The 17,260-nt window shown below is 47.7% G+C and overlaps 1 protein-coding gene across 1 annotated transcript; it reads right to left on the bottom strand.

Annotated features, from left to right (window-relative positions):
* Window positions 1-3,613: 3,613 nt before the first annotated feature.
* On the bottom strand, window positions 3,614-16,435 carry LOC116940542 (zona pellucida sperm-binding protein 4-like). The gene is made up of 14 exons (XM_032950498.2): window positions 16,342-16,435; window positions 15,076-15,152; window positions 14,363-14,449; window positions 13,484-13,605; window positions 13,229-13,343; window positions 12,168-12,302; window positions 11,012-11,187; window positions 9,907-10,004; window positions 9,439-9,569; window positions 8,796-8,979; window positions 7,497-7,650; window positions 6,423-6,504; window positions 4,702-4,815; window positions 3,614-3,874 (listed from the first exon to the last, which is right to left on the bottom strand). The coding sequence occupies exons 1-14, from the start codon at window positions 16,362-16,364 to the stop codon at window positions 3,690-3,692; spliced, it is 1,683 nt and encodes a 560-aa protein (XP_032806389.1). The 5' UTR covers window positions 16,365-16,435; the 3' UTR covers window positions 3,614-3,689.
* Between the last annotated feature and the right edge of the window lie 825 nt (window positions 16,436-17,260).

Genomic DNA, 17,260 nt, shown 5'->3' with positions numbered 1-17,260 from the left:
CTCTAATCTCACGAATCTGCAACTCCAAGTTGGTAGTTCATGACCCAGAGCAGAAACTGGTACCACCTAAGGTACCAAAACTTAAGTCATACGGCCAATAAGAGGGACCCACTCATTACAAACGATCCATAATAGAGGGTTTTTGGGTTAGATCGCGTAAATATATAAATGTGTCGTTAAAACCCGCCACCACCCGACGCAGCCAATTAGTAAGGGTTGTCACGTAAACAAAATATACCAATTCGTTGCTAGTACAGCACACCGCTTGTGTGTTGGAGAGTAAACCCACTACAACATTTCCAATTCGATGCTTAACGTATCTATTCTTTATTCTCCAGCGCGTTATCGAGAGTTCGTCACTCACTGCTCGCTCTGCTGCTACTGCTTTACGTAGGCCCCAGCGCATCTCTTTCTATTATTTATCAAGCTAGAGAGCAGCATTGATTATCTATTGCGTGTCCCTACGCCTGATTGGAAATTATTTATTCGGCATTGAACGATTTGTTCTTCATCTCTCCCCATTGATTCGAAGCCTTTTTCACGGTTTAAAGTCATGATCCGATTCAACGTTAGATTCATTTTTTAATGACTCCGTATTGTTTTTGTTTCTGTGTCGTTTGCGCAGTTTTGTTCCCTCCGTTGGTCTGAATGCAACATAATTACATTTGAATATACGTCATTCATTCTATATGCCTTGCTGCAGGAGCATAAACCAACACGCGAACTCCCATCATCCTCGCAGCAGCGTTCGGCTCGCCATCGAACAAAGACGCTAACTGCGTCGCGCGCTTTCAGATGCGCTTCTGCGGCCGTCTGGAACGCTCTTCCTTCCAATATTAGGAAGCCACTGGAGCTGTGCTCTTTTAAATAATCTAGATTAAAAACTCGTTTCTTTTTCACTGTTTTTTGTGTGTTTAGTTTGTTGTCCTTTCCCCTGTACCTCCGATTAGCACGGTTGGCTAGTTATGGTGCAAAATAAATTATACATACAGTATATACTTATATACAGTATATATTTATACTGTATGTAACGTTTTCCCAAGATGTGTCCCAAAGGGGAGTTTGGCAAGTACAATATTCGATGAGTAATGTTAAAATTACGTGGGATACAATCATTCATTGCACGTGAGCTCATGAATAGCGGCAATGGCAAACAAGGCGAGTAAAGGTGACCATATTTTATGTTTAAATTCCACTCTGCAATGCATTTAAGGTGACGCGCTAGGGGATACACTGTCTACGTCACGTGGAACACGTTCATACATAAAGACAAGTCAAGTAAGTCAGCTTTATTGATCACACACCCATGCATATGAGGTACATGCAGTGAGATTCTTTGTTCCCGTGTCGCTCTCTCAGCTTGTACAAATAAACAACAACAATGTAAACAGCAGCAACAATATTTTGAAATATATTAAAAATATTAAAAGCTAAGTAATATCGCTGTGCAGATTATAAAAGTGGCATGTACATAGCAGAAATAGGGCCCCCTGCGGGTGAGCTTTATAAATGATCTTGTTGTGCAAAATGTTCTTGTCTGATTAATGTCGAGTGCAGTCGGTGGAGGGAGAGAGGGTGTGAATGGGGGTAAGGGGGGGGGGAATTAGGGGTTGGTGAGGCTTGGACAGATGTTACGCGGGGCTCTGCTCAGCTCAGCCTGGGGATAGAAGCTGTCCCGGAGTCGCGGTTGGCGGCAGCCTGCAATCCTGATGTCGCCCGGGCCTCCTCTTGGACCGTTTCCTGGTGAAAATGCCACGGCTCAAATAGCTGGAATCGGCGATGATCTTTTTGGGCCTTCGCGATGCACCTCTTGGTGTCGCGGCGCCTCTCGTGGTTGGGCACAGGTCGCCCGTGAGCCCATGGGCGGACCGCATCGCCCTCGGAAGCATCTGCCGGTCCCGTTCGGTGCGGTGACCGCACCAGGTGGTGATGCGGCTGGTCAAGACGCTCTCAATGGTGCACCTGAGAACAGGTGCGGGGCATGCCAAATTTCCTCAGCCTTCCAAGAGGTTATAAAGGCGATCTTGGGACTTCTTCGCCGTTGTATCCACATGCCAGGACCATTTCAGGTCCTCTGAGATGTGAACTCCAAGGAACCCGAGGCTGTTGACCCGCTCCACCGAGGCTTCGTTAATAATTCGTTAGATACATATATAGCCTGATCATACTGTTTGGGGCAAGTGAATCGATTGACGGTGACCCGGTCACCATCGTGACCCGGGGGTGCTAAAAACCTCCATAACTCTGAAACCAGAAGACCCATGAAGACGGGAGATGTCACTAAGCCCGATACGCACGCCAAATATGGAAATAAAAAGCACACGCAAAACACCCATAAAAAAGGGGGGCTGCTGGGAATTTGTGCGTGGCAACGGCTGTTTATTGCTTGTTTTGAGAGTACATCAGGATGCTGGTCTGGTCATTCCCCAGCACGTTCTGCTTGTTATGGGGGCGGCCACCCTTGTCTTTGGGAGCGAGACCACTTAGAGGCAATCATCGCTCCCAGCGTCGCCCTCCGGCAGTACAGGGTAGTACCAGCGATGCTCCCAGAAAAAAAACCTTAAACGATGCCCGGCCCACCAATATTTTGCGGTGACCCGGGCTACCGCCAATCGATTCAAGTGCTGTTTGCGAGTAGCACCTATGAAGGCTGACACGGCGCACGACTGGGAGTGAGACCCTCAATCTCAATTTTAATCGGTTCTGTTAACGCAGACAGCGTTAATTTCTTAACGCGTCAGGTGGGACGCGTTTCACAATCAACGGGCGTGCAACGTGGAACGAGTTAATATGCATTTGAATGGAGTAAATTAGTAACCGCGGAAAGACGAAGCGTGATAGATTCTGAGGAAACAAGTTTGGGAAACCCTGAATAGTCACATTTGCAAATGCGATTCGTAACTTTGATCATTAGATGTGTTGAAGGCCTCTCCAAATCCGCCACCATCCCTCAAAGGCTGGCAACGCCACAATCCATACCTATCCTGCACATGAACGGAACTAAATTATGTATTGCTCATTTGTTGTTCCTTCTCCACTGTAGACATTGTGGAGTGCATTATTTCTGCTTTGGCTGCCATGTCATCAGTCTTGTTCATCGGCTATCATCCCACACAGCAACGTGTCCTGCTGCTCCAGTCCACTTCCCGAAACAGCAATCTACTTAAAATTTTGAACAGGTCATTGTGCACTTTTCAACCTTTGTTCCATTTTCTTTGCCAATGTTCCGATTCTTCCCTGTAGCAAATTGATGTATGCATTACTTCGTGCTAGACCAGTTCAGATACACATTGGTGGACTTGTAACACAAGTCACTCGTATCAAACTACGTGCACACCGTGCCATAACTGCCATCTACACCCGTTGCATTTTGATGAAAGGTTTAATATGGGGGAAATAAGTTTCTTTGGAGATGGGGCAATGTTCAGCGGCATAGCATGGATTTACATGGGCCTTGGTTTCAAGCTTTAAAAAAAATGGGGGCTTCCTCTGCAGGCCACGGGGCCCCCAGTGCAGGTTGCACCGCCTTGCAGTCGACTGCTACGTCATTGGCACTATTCCGGTTTAATAGCCACAGACTCAAATGAAAACAAGCACAGATAAAGCAATGAAGTTGAGGTTCACCAAAAAGTAACTTTGGAATTTTTTTCTCATTTTTTTTATTTTGTACATATATATAAACCGTATATTCAGCAACCGTTTGCACCGCTCCATTTGTAAGAAGTTGCCACTCGGGAGCGCCGCGCGGCTCTACCGTGCCCCGTGGCGTTCAGTAGGCGGATGTAGCCTCTGCCCAGGATGAGCAGCGTGCAGCAGAGGATGACGAGCAGAGCCAGGCCACAGAGCGCCAACGCCGCACAGCCCAGCCCGGAACCTGCACCGTGACAAGTTCAGGGGGGGGGGGGGGGGGGGGGGGAAGCGAGCAAGTGTCTCAATTTTGATAATCGCACAGTACCGCCAGGAGGGGCTAGATGGGTCCAACCACCCCGTGCATCAACGCATGTAATGAATACGTGCATACGTATGTACGCTTGCTTAACTTTTTCCACACCGTACATAGCCAACCGTGCTAAACGGAGGTGCGGTTAATAGACAAATGAAACACAAAACGCAGTTCTAAAGAAATTAGTTTCCAATCTAGATTTCAAAGTGCATAGTATCAATGGCTTCCAAATATCGGAAGTGTGTTCCAGACGGCCACAGAAGCGTATCTGAAAGCACACAATGCAGTGATCGTTTTTGTTCGATAGCTAACCAAAAGCCACTGCAAGATAAAACTGAACTACTAAACAATGTTTTTATTTTACCAGGTAAGGCCCACCCGAGCTATATATATTTTTTTCAGAAGCAGCACAAATGATTGCTTAACAAAGTGCCCCAACATGTGGAAATTAATAGCAGCCAAATGCTCTTAAACACACACGCTTCCAAACGTGGAGGGGAAAACCGGGAGGAGGACCCCAGAAAAATTCACGTGACTCCGGGGAGAGAGACGAGCAAACTCCAAATATACAGCAGGCGTCAGGGTCGGGATCGAACCTACCACCTCCTGTATACCAGGCGAGATAGTGAACATCTCGCCACAGGAAGACAGCACATGTTTAATCAAGATGATCCTGATTTACACATTTCAATACAAAAAGATATGCGAGATGCAACAGCATACAAAGTTCTCATCGTAGGCTCGCAAAATGCAATTACAGTTCAGCAAGCTGCTCAGCAGGGTAGCTCCGCTTGGCTTCTTCTCCAGCAGCACGACAGCGCCTTCCGATGTGGCCAGCGAGTGGTCGCGCTGGACGACGTCACGCACTTGCCCTTGTGAATGGGACACGGTGGAGTGGGCAGAATCGTGTTGGAGCAGTCTGCACGTTACAAGCGCGGTACCCATACATGGATCCATTAAAGTGCAAATGGTTCGATGCTATTTAAAAAAGTAATGTAATGAGGTCGTGTCTTTAAAGGAAAGGTTATACATTGCTTCTAAAAATGTAAAAAAAAAATGTATCCACTACGATCCCGTTGGGTTATTATAACATTGCACGCACTTGTTTTTGAATAGCTAATTTATATACATTTCATACCATTTTTCACGAGTTAATTTCGTTACTTGATTACATTTTTGTTTTGATGTGTTAGTGGTAATGTTTTATTTTAATATTGTCTCAAATCATGTATTGTGCTCTAGCTTAATTATTGGTTATGTTTGCCATCAGGTTTACTTGTAACTGACAATTATGACAATTTCAGGCCATTCTAAGGGCGCCAGTTGCACTTCCACCCTTTTGTCAGGAAATGGGATGCGATGCTTAATGGTTTGACCTGGTTAAATAACAATAACAATAATTGAAAACAATACAATGTTGTATTATACAATGCAGGGGGATTCTCAAACGCCAGTTTCCATCGCCCAACGTGAATTTGTTTTTAGCTTCAATCTATTAATCTATTGCGTTGAAACATGTGACTGCTTAATTTCGGATTTGAAAGCAGAAAGCTACAACCACGTGGTGGGGTCACGAGGACACCAGTATGAGAACCCCTCGTGTAAGTGTATCCACTTGGTTATGTAATAAATGCCTTCTCAGGAAGGAAAAGGAGATTTATGCCGCACCGACCCCTTGGTGTGAACTGGAAGACAAATGAATTGAAGTAAACAAAAATGCTAAAATACTTTACCATTTACCGCTATGCTACATTTTCTCCATGGGTTTAAAAAAAAATGGCTCAACTGCATGCTTTCTCTCACTTATTATTAAAGTGGTTTGTCATGTGCCCTGCTGCGGCTATAATCTGTGAATTTTCCACGGAATATTTTAGTTTACCGGCTAAATTCTTTTAAAATCTGTAATTTCCCAGCAAAGATTTGTGTGTGTGGGGGGGGGGGTAATATTGCGGTGTGCCACAAATCATAGGGTCTGGTGAGACCTTATCCCACACATCACTATAGACGAGTGCATTGCTACCATATGTGAAAACATGCAAACGCACGTTGCCCTGACAAGCCACCCATCGTCTGCTTCCCTCCCACGAACCAAATACTCCTGACGATAAAACGCACGTCGCTCACAGACATCGATGATGCATCCAGTCTAGTCAGTGGGTATTGAGCTTGTAGTGGATTTTACCATGCTTGGAATTAAAGACCAACACCCCCCCCCTCCTCCTCCCAACATCTTTCCCATTCCCAATGTCCCCTGTTATGTTAGTTTTCCTTCCCATTACCTCCCCAACCCCCCTTACCTGAAAATTTTCACATCTCTGCTCGAGATCCCTTTGCACCTCAATGGGGCATTGGAGCCCAACTCAACCCCCTCCACAGAGCCCGGTCGCACGCTGATCTCCCACTAACCCCCGCGCTTCTTGCTCTGCAATTGGTGCCTTTGATCTGGGCTCGCGTGCAGTCGTTTTAAAAAGAGACTTACTCTTCAACCTTGAGAGATGACAGGTGGGAACGCAGGAGCGATCGTCGCCTTGGCACACGTACGCGCGGCAGTGGAAGTAGAGCTGGGGGAGTGAATCGCACGAGGCGGCGGATAACGTAAGGCGCGCGTCCGGTATCCAGTCATTACAACAATTGGGGGGGGGGGGGTGGGTTTGGGTGAAAAGTCCCGACACACACACACACACACTTGGGTTCAAGCTGTTATGGACTCGTATATGCAAAGAGGTATCGTGGGTACCTTCTGCCCACCATACATCTGATAAATATAGACCATCGGGACCAACTGACACAGAGTGTAAGGACATTCTACAAAGGGCAATGATGCTGAGATTTTGCACAAGCATAGTCAAGTCTACCATTCGAAAACCAGAGATTTGAAAAACAGTTTCATTTGTATTTTGGCCACCAATAATTAAAGCCCAGATGTGGATTCATTTTACTCTTATGGGGATGATCAGCTGAAACTCTAAATTTCATGATGCCTCATGCTCAACAAATAAGACAAATTGACAATCCACATCAATGAACCCGACTAATATAGCTCCTATGCAGTCCGATGCCGAAGCAGATAGAATGCAGACGAAGCTCACCGCCAGTTGCTACGTTACTCGCGTGTGCGCATTGTACATCTACAGCCCTTCGTTAATCTCCTGCCGGGTGAGGGCCTATTCACGTCACATGCAGGCCATGACCACACGTCACGGATTGGCGAGGGCAGCGGAGGCAGCGGGGAACATAGGTGCGGGAGAACAAAAGAACACTACAGCAGTGGATTTTGATGCATCGTATGCAGAACGATTGTACCCACCGTATGTAGCCAATCGCGCTAAAGTGAAGGTGTGGCGGCGGGGGGGGGGGGGCAGGACAAAACCGCCCACTGCCGCCAACATTCCCTACGACACCCTGCGCTATGCAATGTGGTCACCCATCCAAGCGCTATCAAAGTCTCAACGCTGCTTAGCTGCTGCGGATTTGATGAGCTGGGGTGGGGGGGGGGGGTTTGAATTGAGGCAACACGGTAATTGCGTGCACGCATGCGTTTACTGGAACGTACGTTCGCCTGTCCGTTGGGAAAAACGTTCCCTTGCGGTCCGGCGAAGGTGAACGTCTTCACCTCCAAGCGCTTGCGGTGCGTGGCAAGCGGCACGTCCGGGAACTCCGTCATGGGGTGCAGCACCGTCGGGAAGTTGTCGCCTGTGAAAGGGCAGCTGCGGGAATGTCGATCAGGATCACAAATCAGGCTATGTATGTATACTGGAGGAATCCGGTGGAGCTATGAAGCTCTTTTCACCAAATGTCCAGTATATTCAGGCGAGACGAGCATCCGCGAAAGGCGCGGGAGATATGGTGACAAAGTCGAGGAGGTGCTGCTGGTCATTCCCATTTAAAGGCGCAACAAACCACCTCTTCACCCTAAAAACCAGTAATTATGCAAATGATGATGACGAGGGTGGCACAAGCCAACGGTGATGTCTATAGACAGCACAAGGCACAAATGTGGCCACCCCAAGATAGGTCTCCCTCCTATAATACCCCTGGCAAGTAACGTGACTTTACCATACTGCCCACGTATCATACACGCATCCTTGTTTTGGTCCATGAACCCAAAAGTGTAAAACGTGGTCATTTTCATTTTAGACAGAAGCAGCATATACTGACGCGCTCATGCTTGATAGGAAACATCGGCACACTAATTCAGACGGAGCCAACATATGCAATGTGGATTAACTATTAAATGGAAAGTGAACTTGATGCTGGCTCAAACTACATCCAAAACTATCGTCTGGTAATGAAACTATGCATTCATAATACAAGTTAATGCAGGGTTTCCAAAACTCCAGTCTTCATGACCAATTCGTGAAGTTTTTTTTACATGTCAAAGGTCTTCTAGTTTTAAACAGGAGTCATTGCACATTTCACAAACCTGATGATTGGCAAACCTACCTAAGCAGAGTCCAGAATCAATACAAAAATGCTCCATGCATCACGAGGCACACACCTACACACTGCATGTTAATTTGAATCTGCACTCTACATATTAGGTTGATTGATGGCATAACCAAGAACCTAAGAAGAAGCGTAGATCTGCAGGAAGTGATCCCCACGGCCAGAGAACGGAGGCAGTGGAAGGATGTCAGAGCCTCATCGGCCACCACGTGACAACTCGCAAAACCGAGATACACTCTACATCATGTGGAACATGTTCGCAAATCATCAGGCATGTTGCAGCATGTAACAGTCTTCTGTATTTGAACAGAGTAAGTCCAGTAAGCAGTCGGGTGGGGGGCCATGGTGGGTCATCACAAGGAGTCTGGGAAACCTCGAACCAATGCCTCGAGGTGCTCTGCCTCACTGGTCGTCCAGGACTCTCCACTGGACGCTGTTGAGGGGGTCCGGTGTCGGCGTGGCCCAGCAGTCCTGCAGCACCAGCACGAGGCTCGGGTCCGGGTGGTCCAGGAGCCGAACCTCCAGGAAGATGGGGTCTCTCAAGAACTTCACGACTGGGAACTGTGAGTAGTAGTCCAGGTAACCTCCATCTAGAAAACAGCACAGCCGGACCTTACACTTTTACTTTTATATTTCGTCTGTCCAATAGGATAACCAATACTCAAACTCCCTCGAGCTTGTTCAATTCCGAACAATCTTGTTCAGAGCGCTATGCGGATCCTATTCCTGCACATTGTCAAGCAGCAAGTTGTCAAGTTGTCTTTGCCTCTTTCCCAACTTCATTTCCTCTAACTCTGAGAATGTGCCCAATCTTCATATTCTACCTTCTGGATATCTCATCAAGGCTCTCGCTTCCCCCAATACGTCTTAGAACTTCATCATTATTTCACTGCATCGAATCTGATTTTCTCCATTCTACACCACTCATTTCTCGAGACTTTCCAGCCTTCTTGCGTCTTCCTTGTCGGGAACTTGATTCGACCACCGTGATGTTAATGACAGCATTAAACAACACTGAAGGGACATCGTGTCAGTTGGTTGACATGTACCAGTGGCTACTTGCAGCTCTATGAAGAGAGTTCCAATTGCGGTGGCGGGCAGCGGAGGTGGGTACGTGTTGACTTGGACACCTAGAAACGGTCGATCGTCCGTCCGAAGCAATCTACACTCCAGCAGCAGCCTAACAGACAAAAAAAAAGGTTGTTTATACTTTTGTTGCAGACGCAAATGTTTATTGGCGACAAGCGTAATTTATAACAAACTCGCATTCATTTGATGAAGTGTTGCCATGCTGCCCACCTGCCCCACTTAGGGGATTAATCATGACACTCCGAGCGTGCATGCAGGCCTGCCAAAATATTTTTTAGAGGCCCCAAGGCAAAATGCCAGATGAGACATCATCTGACTCTTTTTATGCCCCTCCTCGGATCTGAGACCCAGAAGACTACCCTCCACCCCCTCTACAGCTCTGCATAGTGTGTGTGCGCATGTAGCGTGGCAATGGCAGTGTAGGCTACTTGAAGGTTGAAGATTTGGTGATCGCGACATCCCCGTCGATGCAGAGTTCATGCTCCGCAGTCACCAGAGCTCCGTACACAAGCTCCACCTCGTTCCACTGCGCACAAACACACACGGGCAGAGACGTGCGCTTCACAGACAGCGTGGCCAGACAATTGAAATAATTCCGCTCGTAGCAAACAGAGGGGACCGTGCCCGGGAGGATGTTCGCTGCGCAGATGTAACGGATGGTTTGCAGCATCAACGTACATTTGGGTTGTACCGGTGGACATCTCGGGCAACCTGAAGAGCCAACCGGCTGAAACGTCACTCCAAATTGTTTTTTTTTTTACTCATGGAGCACCTGCTCCCCCTCCCTCTCATTTAGTTTTTACTTTTCTTTACCCCTTCGTGTTGTTCTTCTGAAGCCATCAACTTGGTGCTGCTATTCACCCCCCCCCTCCCCCCCCAGGGGAATTTACACACGTTGGTGCACACCAAGAGTGTGCCTTGTAACGAAGTTTTTGAAGAATTTGTTCACCGTGCATTTTGTCTTCGTTACCTTTGGACGTCCGTCTCTATCGAACTCGGCTCGAGCGCCGCGTAAATCACGTTACGTCGCCTGTGTGGCCACCCAAACTCAGAATTCCTCCGATCTCCCCGCCGCCCCCTCTGGAAAATACGCTGCGCTTTCTCCGTGCACCAGCGCCGAGAAACCCTAATGCAGCTTCTTCCTTCCCATCCTCATCTTTCCTGATCCTCTGCTCCTATTTTCCCCATTCCTATCCATCATTTCCCTCCAATTTCCCTTGCTTTCTCTTCTCTATTCTCTTCCCTTCCACATTTGGCCGTGCTTTGACATCGTTGATTCTAGACAGAACTCGCTTGTTTAGAGCTGCTTTTTGTGTTTACTGTGTTTTCCTCCCACGCACCTCCAAGTACCGCGGTTGGCTACACACGGCGCGCGAAAGACGTTCAACATCTATTGCCCTGCCCGTGATGTGCCACGGGTAAAAACAATTGGCAGTAATTTGTATATACATGTTGTCAGTATACAAACGGATTAAGCGAGGAGCTTGCAAACCACTGGCATGTGCAGTTGTGAAAAACGTGATGGTTCCACACCCTCGTCGTCACGCCACAGGAGTTCACGGAGAAGTCAAAGACCACGTGGTCTGGAGACAGCACCACGGGCCCACAGCCCAGCAGATCGCCGCTCAGGTGCACGGTGCTCAGGTTCAGCGGCGGCCAAGTAAGATTTCGGGAAACGGTGATGACAAATCGGCCATCCATGGTGCACGCTGACGGTAAATAGCAAAATACAAAAAGTCATAAACGCTCGAATCCCTGCAGTCACGAAAGCTTTCAATCAAAATTTAACGGTAGAAAAGTTACTTTTTTTAAATGGGAAGATAATCACAGCCGTGCTCAATATCGCAAGCTAATCGGTGTCAAGCTTGAATAGTGCCCGGCTGAGTGACCACCATGTGTGGTGTATCGTGATTTAGTCAAATATTTGCCACAATCCACAGTGTGGGGAGGCCCTCATCCAGCGATGAATTGCCAAAAAGGCTGTGCGTGTACACATTGTACACGTGCATGACACGAAATGTGGCATTGATAAAACTAACCATAAGAGACAACTGAAAGCAATAGTAGAACTAAAATTAACACGATTAATTACAATAATTGATGCCATGTAAATGTGACCAATGTGAATATAGATAGATGACAAAATTAAGTTTAAACTTAACTGGCGACCCAATAATAATCAGAATAATCTCGACCATCATATCATGTTTAACTCTCGCATTGCCTCCTGCAGTTTTGTGTGTCCAAGTCGGGCGGTTCTCAGAGTGCAGTCCCCTGGACCACCAGCGGTCTGTGATAAGTCCTGCAGGTGGTCTGCAGGATTAGGATGCAAATGCCGGTTGATCCGGAAATAATGACAATGTTTATTTATACCTTTTGTTTCGGACATTTATATTTTGCTTATGTTATTTTACTTAAAAAAATGAAGTTAGGTAAACCATCCTGATTAAAACTTTCCAAACTCTAAGATCTAATTGTCCCCCCGTAATTTTCATATATAGCTGCATAAAAAAAGTGTTCTGTTAATATTAATCATGTTGTATTACTGGTATTGTAAATTAATGTTTCGTCACCAGTTTGAGAAACACTGCCCCGAGTAAAGCACGATTTTATTCTTCTGGCATCGTTAATGGTCTTCGTTACCGCGTTCTAAGGTGGCGTGGGACTGCCTCGTAGTCACGGCACACACCTGCTTCTCCGTAGAGGCACACTTGTCGGATGGGGTCGTAGCAGCATCCTCTGCGCGAGCACGCGTCCCTGTCCGAGCGAGCAGCGGCAGCACCGCACCGCACGTTTGGGAGCGTGGACGCGCAGGCCGAAGACTCTGAAGCGTCCACACGTTGCGGAGCAAACCGCGAACCCTTTTCACCTTAAAACGCGACCCTTGTTCAACAGCTTGATGCGCAAACCGCAGCCCAATTGCGCGCTTTCAGTTGGCGCTTCATGTTCAGTGGACTGCGACCATCAAAAGGAATGGCGATGCCCCCCGTGGTCGCTCCCCCCCCTCCCCGTAATACGTGGATCAAACAAATTAATCGAGACACCGATGCACGGCAGCAAGAGAAGTTTATGCTAATGCCGTCGCAAGGCGTAACCTTTTGGCGCAACGGTCCTTCGCCGACTATGCGTGATGAATTTAAACAACCGAATTAAACTTTGCATGATCGTGCACGCCATTAATATTGGGTATTTAACAATTCACCCCACCATTCACACCCCCCCCCCCCCCCAGTAATTCTCATTTATCGTCTCATTTTGCAGACTTCTGAAGTTCTTCCATCATTTCCTGGAGTTCATCACCATTATTTGTGATGATGACTGTCAGCGTAACGGAGATGGCCAACACTTTAAACGCGTTAACTTTTTTGGCGTGTATGTCACCAAACCTAATTTCACAAACATCTTCGTGCTGCCGTGAATATCCAGTAAATAATAGTGAAGAGGCAGTGGAAACTTTGCGCAATCATCCAAACTTTGTAGAGAAACAAAATGTTAGTTGTTGTTTTTATAAACGTGAAATAGGCGCACCGAGATGGCTTAAATGGAGCAACAAGATATAGATCATAAGAGGAGATGGGTTATAAGACGCCCTCTCACAAAGGTTACTTGCATACACATTGGAATAATTCGTAAACAATCAATAACCGCATGCACAATGTTAGTTGCATAGTGCGAATGTAACAATTGTAGCTGATGAATCGACGCATCGTTACTTGGCTAACATAGACGTGAATGATGTTCGTTAGGTACCGCCGATTCTGAGCGATCTCAGGTTGAGTGGACAGTCAAGGGTGAACCTCCACGCTTGCGTTGTCTGGCCATCCACAGCCTCCTCAAGATGAATATTCACAGTCCTCTTTCCGTTCTTAGAGAAGGAAAAACACCATCACTCACACACACACAGCCCGACAAGTGACCAATTACAACGTTGTGGTTCGCTAATAGTTTGTCGAGATTACAATTACAGACCACGCCATTCCAATGTAATTGCAAAGCAAAGCCTACCTTGGTGTGAACGCAGCAAGCTTCATTGTTAACCTTGAACTCCACCCCACGAGCGTCATCTTCGATCTTGTAGCCGCATTCGTTTGGCAGAGTCTCAATATTTGTGGCTATGTTGCTATTTTCTGTTGGGCGAAGGCCAAAACACGTCACTACAATGCCCACACAATATATGTAAACTCATCCTAAATAAAATCGATTCTCCACTTGGATCAAGCGCTGTGCTTTAGGACACTAAAGATGACCGCAGGTAGTGTATCAAGTTGATATACTTTGCCTGGCCATTAATGGCTACGCATTAAAACTAAACAAAAACATTTGGCCAAGCACTCAAATGTGGCTAGATTCCAACGCTGATGATGAAGACGTCGGCGTGACCGCCACGCGACGATCATGACTCTCGTTTGACGGTGGGAGGGAGAGTGCTGCACTCGACGGTGCCGACAGGATTTCACATGGAGCTATGTATGTACGTTTAACTTCTTTCGCACCGTACGCAAGCCAACCGCGCTAATCGGATAAGCTTAGTTACATAGCCACTTCTGTGAACGGCTTCACCGACGTGAAGGTGCGCGCTTCTCTCCGACAGAACCGAAAGGATTCTCCGTCATGTCAGGAGCTGACGACACCGACATCACAATCGGGTTAAATTTGGGGTAGGGGTGGGGACAATAAGATATCACCACAAGGTGTTTTTCTCTAGATTCACCACGTTTTTTCCAATGTACCGGGTACACAACATCGCCAAGTGGCAAGTAATCCGTTAACATCGTCATGCCTGTACACGTAAATTAAACACGTGGTTTGCTCGCATATCACAGGAACTACTGTAAACATCAATTTGTTACAGTGAAGCCACGTAGGACGGTGAAAAAGCCTTACCCAGTACTCTGATCGTGAACCTCTGGGCAGAGCCACTCTTGGGGATGAAGAATCCCAGTGATGTGGAAAGGCATCGCGTCTCTAGATCTGGTCACGTGAGGGCATTCGCGAGCAATATGAACGTTATACAGCGATGCCGATCTGATATTGGGTAGCTATGATGTAGCTGGTCAAGTTTCACCATAATCATTCACCATTTCGATATCTGTGACATTTGAAATATAACTTGTCATTAGTGTGCAGACTGGTGGGTAGGTATGTTGATCCCGGTTAGACTTCGGGACAATGTGTTTGATCAGGTGAGACATCAAGAGACGAGGATCGTCTCATTTGCAGAGGAGTGGCCTGCAGCATTAGTCTGCCATTAGAGTGATGCTTGCCACAGGTATTAACTTAATTCAGCAATTTTCCCATTTGGCACATTTTGGACCCCGATGCTAGCAAGCAATAGCCCACACAGGTGATCTTTAACGTCGACTGCGAGGCATGCGGTGTATTACTACGGTTATTATTGCGAATACACCCGCAGTAATAATAAACAGGGCGGCCCGCTGGTCTCGAACCGTGAACCTCCACAACGTGTGGGCGCAAGGCCATGGCACCCGCCCACGTTACGGCGGCGTGGATGAGCGGCTAGGGGGGGGGGGCCCTCAGTGCTGCAGCAGAGGGTGGCGAGGGGAAGTGGCAGACGCGGGCGAGGAGGCTACACTCACCTCGTGGCGCGTCTTGGAAGCCCACGCGTTTCCACAGGTTCGCGACGCGTGCGTGACACGTGCACGTGCACAGCACGCTGCGCGCCAGGGGGGGGGGGTGGCAGCGGCACGAGCGCACAGATTGCCCATCAGCGCGGACTCGTCCTCTGGGTCGCAGCTGGTCACAGTCTCACGACGCTAACAGGCGCAACTGCGGCGTGCCTCCCCGATGCGACGATTGCGCCGTACGACAAATTTGATCGCTACTGCGCCATTAAACTCTTAAGACTGATGGACTAAAACAAAGTTTAGTTTTTTTTACGTTTGCAGATAGACTCTTTGTCTGCACTGTATTTACTAGGACCTGTATTTGATACCCATGGGGAGCCAAGGTTTGCGTTTTGTGCACATTTGTAAATCTTCCAACCCCGCCGGGTTATAAGTTTTGCCAGGAGGATGGCGGTATAGCAAAAGCGGGTTCTCGTCAACCTATTCGTGCGGACATTTGGGCGTTCACGTCTCCAAACATCGCATCTAGGACCCTCCTGAAAAGGTCTCAACACTAAATAAAAAGTTTAGCTTGGTAAACAAAGGGCAATTTTTCTCGTACAATTTGAAAACCAAATGATCTCTTACCCGAACGAGCAATACGAAATCACTCATCTCAGTTGGATGTCCCGAGCCAGTGCGATTTCCACGGCGAGAGCAAAAGCAACTCAAGACGACCACTACCGATTACATACACGCACAGCAAGACCGTACAACATTGAGTGCTGCATACTGGACACGTGCCGTCCATCTCTATGGACGACACGTCACGTGCTTTCTCATTCTTTAGGGTCTCTCTCTCTTCGCTTTGGCCGTTTCCCTCTTTCTGGACATCATATCCTCGAATCCAGTCCACCTTCCCGCGATGGGCCACCTTTGTTAACTGGGACCCTGTAATGGAGGCTCACGTAATCACCTGGCATGACTACTCCGTGCGACCTGTTCGGGTTTATTCGTGCTACTTTATCGGAGGCTCGGCATCGCCCAGTTAGTTTTGCACACTTCATCACGTTTCTGCAAACACGTCAACACCAACAACCGTACGAGGGAAAGGTCCAACGCTAACTTGGATTCTCGCTCTCCTTTGCGGGGGGGGGGGGGGGCAACGGGTGGCAATTGCGTAGAGACGACACCACCCAACATGCATGTACTGCATCCTCTTTTTTTGGTCAATGCACGCCCAAGAGGGCTGGGTGAAGTATGTGCGAACAACCCCCACGAACGCAAACTCGCGCCTACCTTAACAGAAAAATGCGAACCATGTCCCTGTGCAGCACCTCCACTCCACGCTACCGAATGCGCTGGGAGCATCTCGCCCATTTATAGAATTGCGTGCACTCCGAGGCGGAGTCAGGGAAGTGTAATTGGAAAGGTAACAACCGTGCAGGTGTGGGACTCCCATTATATTTCTCTGTCGTACAGAGATTTGTAGCTCTGATATAATCGTGCTCTATCCGTACCACGCGCGTGTTTATTCTTGCTGTTGAAATGCCCCTTCGGACAGAGCAAGGTTTTCTCAAAACTCCAAGTCCGAGCGACCCTTCTCTCTCCGTTTGCCAGTCTTCTCCGTTAAAATTAAAATGTATTACTTTAAAACGCTGCACGCGATTAAGGATTGCCAATAAGTGGCACCACGCGACGATTTGCAGAGTTGATTTCAGTCACGATAGGATATCCCGTGCATACGACGTGCGTGTACGCGCGTGTCACACGTGACCTATACAGACCGATTCAAATTAACCACCTGGACCTCGTTTCGCAATCATCAGGCGCGTGTCGCCTGCAACCACTTTGTGTTTGCACATTGGTACACCATTGCTTGTTGCTCTTGCGGACATGAGTTCACGTACAAAGCTGGAGAATGCTTGGTTGTTGTGTGACTTTCTTGTCACCACCCCTTGCCGCATCTCGTGCTGCAATGCGGTCATGGATAGATCAATTTGTCGTTATCGCTCGGCATTCGTGCGTATTGGAGCTTTGTGGATGCGTGCCACACGCGCTCTCAATCAATTCGACCTGACCGCCTCATTGAGTGCAATGGAGAAATGGCGGGGGTATGGGTGGGATTCTAATGCCATGAATTAGATCCGTGAAAATTATTTGTCTCATCCACCTATCCTCTTCCCAATGAAAATAATCGTCACGATTCAAGGTCGCG

The sequence above is a fragment of the Petromyzon marinus genome, chromosome 9, assembly GCF_048934315.1.
Source record: "Petromyzon marinus isolate PM22_M1 ecotype Great Lakes invasive population chromosome 9, UKy_Petmar_22M1.pri1.0, whole genome shotgun sequence".
NCBI classification, from domain to species: Eukaryota; Metazoa; Chordata; class Hyperoartia; order Petromyzontiformes; family Petromyzontidae; genus Petromyzon; species Petromyzon marinus.
This window is presented reverse-complemented; position numbering and strand designations above follow the sequence as displayed.